General features: G+C 41.3%; 1 protein-coding gene across 3 annotated transcripts in view; it reads right to left on the bottom strand.

Annotated features, from left to right (window-relative positions):
- Positions 1-2,456: 2,456 nt before the first annotated feature.
- Positions 2,457-7,588, bottom strand: part of clcn6 (chloride channel 6) — a gene marked incomplete at its 5' end in the record, with an annotated part of 19,963 nt that continues 14,831 nt past the window's right edge. For all 3 annotated transcript variants that reach the window (XM_080831995.1, XM_080831996.1, XM_080831997.1), the window contains 2 exons: positions 2,457-2,786; positions 3,316-3,441. In XM_080831995.1, the coding sequence (XP_080688121.1) occupies positions 2,706-2,786; positions 3,316-3,441 (207 nt within the window). In that variant the 3' untranslated portion in view covers positions 2,457-2,705. The remainder of the gene's footprint in view (positions 2,787-3,315; positions 3,442-7,588) is intronic.

Genomic DNA, 7,588 nt, shown 5'->3' with positions numbered 1-7,588 from the left:
GAGCACACCTGTGCTGTAGGAATGTGTGGTGATCTAATAGTCCGTCATGAACATGGAAATCTTACTCAGGGGGTTGGTTTCTGAAAGTGTTGATGAAAAACTATCAGACACTCTCACTCACACTCTTTCACTCACACACTTTCACTCTCACGCTCACACTCTCTCACATGGGCGTCCCCACAGGCCCAGGCGGCATCTGATTGGTGGAACTGATTCTGCCCAGATCCGTCTCTTATTAGGATCAGGTCCGTGGCACACACAGATCCGTGCCAGTCCAGAACTGTTCTCGATTCAGATGACATCTAGAGGCTGTGTGTTGGCACCAAGACACCATGGGCCGTCATGAGAGCACACACACCCCCACACACACACATGCACGCACAGGCACGCACCAACGCACATTAAATACATACATTAAAAAAAAAAACATCACAGCTGTGGATACATAAAATAATAACATCTTCCATGATAAATTGTTTGCTTCAAATTATGATACAAAATTAAATCAGAAATGTTCACATATTCAATCCCTTTAAAGCACTTTAAATCGTATGTTAGTTGCAGCAGATAAAACTCAATTATTATACAGTGGAAATAATCTCTTAAATAAAACAAAAATATCAAATACAAAAGAAGACAAACACATTGGAATGCCAGAGTGTGGAGGGTATAAATATGTGCCATCATTGTTCATCAAGGCTCTTCTGGTTTTAGAAGATCTACCCTCAAAATGGTTAAGTCCCTTAAAGTTTCTTCTGGTATTAGAAGATCTACCCTAAAAAAAACTTAAGCTTAAGTCCCTTAAAGGCTCTTCTGGTTTTAGGAGATCTACCCTCAAAACGGCTTAATTCCCTTAAAGGCTCTTCTGGTTTTAGAAGATCTACCCTCAAAACGGCTTAAGTCCCTTAAAGTTTCTTCTGGTATTAGAAGACCTACCCTAAAAAAACTTAAGCTTAATTCCTTTAAAGGCTCTTCTGGTTTAAGAAGATCTACCCTCAAAACGGCTTAACTCCCTAATAGATGCCCATACCTACTTCAGACCTACTCTACAATAGGCATCAGTGATTATGTCTGAAAGTTGTGGTATAGTGTAATATAATTCACACAGGTCGGACTGTACTGGTCACTAAAGATGACTGAGTTTATTTGTGTGTAATTCTGTGCTCTGTATTCTGAGTGCTCTGACCACCCTGAGTGAAAGTCTTGCAGTAAAGTCACAACCAAATCTGGCAGAGGCTTGTGTTTGCACAAGAATGAGAACTGATGTTCTCCAATGGTCCTCTTTGGACGAGTGTTATTTTGTCTTAACTGATACAGGTATAGGTTAAATTCAAACGATGGGTATTCTTCCACCGAAATGTTTTGCTTGAATTCGCCTTTCAGCTTGTTTGTCAGAGTGAGCATGCAGGGTTCAAAGCCAAAATAGGATGCCTTCTAACCAGAAGCCCTTCTTCTAACCTGAAGCCCTTCTTCTTAATACGCCCCAAACATGCAAAGTTATATAGTTCTGTGCTGGTTAGTCAAGACAGCTCTACTGATGGATGTTAGTATTAAAGATAAACCTTAAAACCTTAAAAGCTAAAAAGCACAACTAGCATATTAGTTAATACCAATGATCAGTTAGTGAGATTAACTAGTGAAGTGAACCCTGATATCTACATGGCTAAATGTCTGATGTCCATTTATGCAAAGTTTCAAGTGACTCGTGGAAAATCCCTGTTCTTTTGTCCCTTCCCCGCTCACACAAGACTGAGGTATCAGCTACCTCATAGCTGACACCAAAGCCACTTAAAAACAGTACAAATTAAAGAAACTGTGAATGCCGATATTTAGTCCAATTCAACGGACTCGTCTAATTCCCTTATTTTGTCTGTTACTTGCTCAGGTCTTTTGACATTCTCCACATCCAAAGCTAAAATGACGCAGCTCAAATTGCTTCACAGAACATCAGATTAAGGTCCAGATAAGAGAAAGCCCCCTTAAATCACGGGAAGTGCAATGGACGACATCATCATCATCATCATCATCATCATTGGTTTGTCCAGAGATGTCAGTGGTTCGGTTCAGTCTTTAGTGCAAATGCATACTGTACACATACTTAAACTGCCGTTTAAACAATAAGAAAAACAATACGAATAATAAGATCGTTGGGGGTCAACATCATTGAGGAAAGAAAGTGCTACAGTGAGAATGATAAAGCAGACAGAGCAAGATGGGGGGGCGGTGGGGGGTGGGGTGGGGTTCATCCCCTTTTGCTCATATTCCAGTTGGACGAAGGGTGGGGGAAAGAGAGACTCATCACGCCTCAAGTCCTGTCAGTCAGCCCGGATTTTTGTCTGTGTGTGTGTGTGTGTGTCTGTGTGTGTCTGTGTCTGTGTCTGTGTGTGTGTGTGTGTGTGTGTGTGTGTGTGTGTGTGTGTGTGTGTGTGTGTGTGTGTGTGTGTGTGCGTGTGTGCGTGTGTGCTTGCATACATACTCAAGTGTATAGTGTGTGAGTATATGTCTGAGTGATTTTAGTGTGTGAGTGTCTCTCTCTCTCTCTCGTTTGTGTGGAGGGGCACTAACTGGACGGTACCATGTTGTGCCAGGAATGGGCAGGAGTATAGTGGGCCTCGTCTACCCTTGGATTCTGTGCTGGTCTGGTGGGTGGGGTCTGGGCCGAGGGCAGTCCAATCAGTGAAGCCGCTGAAGGATGGCCCTTCCCCTCAGATGGTGATGTAATGCTGTCTGAGTTTGGCCAACAGGTACTCGTGAGTGAGGTTGTGTCTCGTTATTATTCCAACAATCTGAAGGACATAAAACACAGTGTCAAACACACACACACACACACACACACACACACTTAACTGAATCAAACAAAACAAAACAAGGACCATCATATGTGCATTGTGTTACCTCCTGGTATGAAATGCACCGTATAAATAAAGTTTGATTTAATTTGGTGTGTGTACAAACGTAAGCCAGTGTTGCGTAATGTAAAATACTAAAGTGTAGTGTAGCATAATGTAGCATTGAGAAAAACAGCATAGTCCCGTGTACTTTGGTCTAATATAGCATAGCATCACATAGCCAAATGTAATGTACCCTAGCATCACATAGCCAAATGTAATGTACCCTAGCATCACATAGCCAAATGTAATGTAGCATAGCATCACATAGCCAAAAGTAATGTACCCTAGCACCACATAGCCAAATGTAATATAGCAAAGCATCACATTGCCAAATGAAATGATAAGAAGCACAGTGTAGTGTAATGTAATGTGGAGTAGTCTACCATAGCAGAGTGGAACATGTGTAGCATGTGTAGCATCTTACCTCTCCGACGGCATTGACTACGGGCAGGTGTCGGAGACCCATGGTCCGGAAGAGGTTAAACACCTGAGACACGTGTGTGTTGGGCGACACTGTGTAGGGGCTGGGATTCATATACGGTGTGGCATCCTGCGTTTACACAAACAAAGAACAAAAAACAACACATTATAAAAACAAGAGTTTAACACTGTTTGGTCGTCCCTTGCAGATTCACTTTTGACAATTCCTTCTTGGTTGAAGGGTTTTACAGCACATTCTTATTCACTGATTTCTTTTTTTTGATTGTCCATGGATCAGGCATGCAAACTGGTCAGGGGTGAAAAAGGTGAGAAGGTTGCGTGACAGGAAAAATTGCCGCTTCTTCATGCAGGGGTTAAAGCAAAAACAAATCCTGAGCCTGAACTTTTTTTTCTAGGCCTATGTGGGTGAGGCGTCCTGTGGCGAGGACACATTTACAGGGTCAAAAAAACATACAATCAAACAAAAAAACATTTAGAAATGAATGATGGCAGATTATGGTGGGACTTTTGAAACTGCAATCCCAAGAGGCTCAGCAATACTCCACCACACTAGAATATGGTACTAACACATGTCGCATTTACGATTTCTTTTGATATCAAGTTTTGCTGCTAAGCTTTGTCCTTGGTTTGATTTAAGCTTTGATTTCAAGATGACCTACAACCACAAGGTGACATGTTATAAGGGTATGTGAAATTCAGTCAGTGAAAGAAGATTGGATTTGCAACCATTTCATTGAGGATATATGAAAAAGGACAGTGATTCACTTTTTAAACCGTTAAAGAGCAACAGTGAGCTGTAGAATGTAGTTTTATATTGCAACATTTCCATAATTACTTCGTTCAGAAGAAATAATCGTATAATAAAATATACATCTTTTATTCTAGCATACAGTAGCCTAATTGCTGAGGCATTGGCTATATTCATGTTCCTGCCTGGCAAGTGTTGCGTTTTTACTGCGTTGTATCTTCAACAAAAAAACCGAACGAGGACATTGTCCAGGTTCTTGTTGGTGGCTTCGTCGACATTTAAGGAAAGCTTTAGCTTTTCCGAAATACGTCTTTTAAACTCTAGTGTTATGCCGTGTGTGTTAAAATAGCTGGCATGCTGATTGGATATTGACAGTTTAGTCAAAGCAATTTTGTCTTCAGCTATTTTTTGGCATAAATTCACCAGGGGTTGGGCGAGCTTGCCTGGATTGTGTTCTGCGATGAACGTACACACGCATATTTTCAGGGCACATTAACGGTCAGTTATTGATGCCGGAACATCAGATGTGGTTGTTGCTCCTGGTAAAAGCGTTGTGTGTTGGATAGCACGAACAGCTGCTCTACGAATAAGTGGAAGCACTGGAAGCACCTTTTCCCCGCTAGTTAGTGTGCTTGCCCGAAGGGAAGCACAGTATTGGTATCGTCAAGTTTTCTTTATTTATTCTCCCCGTTTTTCTTGCAGCTAACTCCTCCTCGCCCGTTTGAGCTAGAGACGCCATTCAAACACCAAAATGTCCGGCCCGATCCGGTGCAGGTTGCTATGACTTTTCGTGGCGATACTCTTTGCCACTCCTTTTTTATCCCTCTTTTTCATCCCCTTTTTCTCTCATTGACTAACATGGGGAAGGTTGAGCCATTGTGACGTCACGCACTCTAGCCAACTGACATTAGATCAGTTGACATAGGAGAAGCTCTCTTAAATGCCAGAAGTGGTTAGATAGAGAGTGCAAAATATTAAAACGAATGTAGTGGCAACAGTTTCAGGTACAGTTTATACACCCGCTCTAACAGTGTTAACCAGTATGTGAGTAACGTGGGTTTTATTAAGGCATAGCGTGTGTAATGTGTAGCTATTTCATTCCGTTTGTTAACCTTTCCGGCTGTCTGTATACCAGCAGCAGAGCGGAGCATTTCACTCCCCTGCAATCTCGGAATGAAATAGCTACACAATACACACGCTATGCTTTAATAAAATTCACGTTTTACGAGACACCAACAGAGGCACAACCGACAAGTCTTACCATTGAAGATCTTTGACGTTCGGTCTGAAACTTCATCCAGCCATCCAGGTTAATCCAAGTTGTTATGGAGAACGACAGTTGCATCAATCATATTTCATTAAAACTTCACACTTCTTACATTGGACATATCCACCAGCCTAATTAGAATCTGCATTGTCTACTGAGCAGAAAATTCTCCATACAGTAGATTTCCCTTCGTTTAGTATCATTTTAAACTTTCCAGATGACTGTATTGCCCTCGCTCGTCAAGTGATACGTGTCCAGAAACAAGGCTCCTTTGACTGGATAGCCAGAGCTAGCATAACTGCCATTGAAATCCAATGGTAATGCTACCTAGCTAGGTATGCTAATTGTCGGTATCCATCGTTAACTCGCTAATCGTTAACTAACCATCATGTCACTGGCTTTAATTTAAGAATGGCATGTTAGTAGTACATTTAGTAGTACATTTAATATCAGTACACTTGATTCATTACTGCTGATGTGTTACTTATATATGTTACTTATTAGCAGCTAGCTACCTAGCTAGCCACTGTGTTCCGATGTGTTTTCAGTTAGCGTTAGCGGCAAGCTAGCTGCTGTAAAAGTTGAGTTGAGCTTCAGTTAAGACGCTGCGTACCGTACTTCATCATCACATTCGATTATTTATTACAAACAAATTCGAATTCAGCTGTAGGCATGAGACCTGTATCTTGGAGACTAATTGCATCCACAATGTAAGTACTGCAAGCTAGACTACTATGCAGTTGACACAACACAGGAGGTCCCTGGGCCTGAGAAGGGAAGGGAATGAGTTTAATGTGGCTATAATATGGAATTTTAAATGTGCCTAAAACTAGACTAAATTGTAATGAGTTTTCGAAAACTAGACTGAAACTAAGAAGGATAACTATGACTAAATGTGACTAAAACTAATATGCATTTTTGTCTTAAGACTGAATCTAAAAATAGCTGCCAAAATGAACACTGAGATAGGGGACCCCTTAATCTGCAATTCATGGTTGCTAGCTCTAATCAGATGTACTACCTAGGCTTATAAGAGAAGACTAACTTTGTATGGCAACGAACACCAATAACTAGAACTAATTTGACAGACTATAAACCAATGTGATACACGTGCTCTCTATCTATACAGTAAAAGTGTTGCTTACGTTTGATACTACACCTACAGACTAACTCTAACTGCATTAAGTCTAACATATAGGCCTATCTTACAATAAACTTTAAGTAAAGCTGGCTATGTAACCGCATTCATTCTGATATTGTTGCAGAGATGTTTCCTTTTACCAAGATAGCAATTTCAACAATTCACTTAGCTCAGTAAGTCAGTATAACGAAACTCTGAGATACCCTCATATGTCTAAACGTCAGTGGAGCCAAAATATAATGGTTGAGCTTGGTTGCTTGCTAAAATATATTGGAAGAAGGCCCCACTACACTGATTGAGTAGATGTAAATACATGTTAATTCATAGGCACTTGTTCTCTCTGTCACAGAGCAAGCACACTCTCGCAGTTCGTTCACGAAACGCATTCTAGTTGCATACAGTAGCTTTCTTGAGCACAACAAGAGAGCACCTGCTTCTCTTAACTTCTTACACCGGCTACCAAAAGGCTTACCGTCCTTCCCTATCTCTTCTATTCATGCCCAGCGCCATTTCTTTTTCAATCCTTCATCAACTAGGAGGGCATCTTCCCAAGGATTCTTGAACTTACTCTGCTTCGGTCTGACAGTATCTCTACTTCGGCATCTACGTAGGCAGAGCGATACAGAAAAGTCGGTGGTGAAAGCACATTTTCCCAAGACCCGCCCTAATCTACTTCTGATTGGCTAATTATGTTCTTTTGACAGCCTGAGAGTTGTGCTTTTTTCTTATCATTGGCAGACGAACTCATAAACTCGAAAGCAATGGTGATGATAACGAGTTTTCAATATATAAAAAAAATTATATTAGACTTTTTTCCCGCAGCCAAACGCTGCACGCCGGAATTGCCCCCCCCCCCCCCCCCCCAAAAAAAAAAACTCCTCGGATCTACACGATTCACGTAAATGGCATATTTCGGTGGGAAAACGGCAAATTTCGCCGAAAAGCGACAAGTTTGCATGCCTGATGGATATGGATATATAATGTCAAGCTGGACAAGATCAAAACTAGTTGGGAGAAGGAACTTGAGACTGTTATCCCAGAGGACATTTGGACTGAAGCTCAGAACAGAGTGATCAAAACCACCTCCTGTGCAAGACTAG

The sequence above is a fragment of the Sprattus sprattus genome (assembly GCF_963457725.1).
Source record: "Sprattus sprattus genome assembly, chromosome: 2".
NCBI classification, from domain to species: domain Eukaryota; kingdom Metazoa; phylum Chordata; class Actinopteri; order Clupeiformes; family Clupeidae; genus Sprattus; species Sprattus sprattus.
The sequence above is the reverse complement of the archived record's forward strand: the minus strand, read 5'-3'. Positions and strand labels throughout refer to the sequence as shown.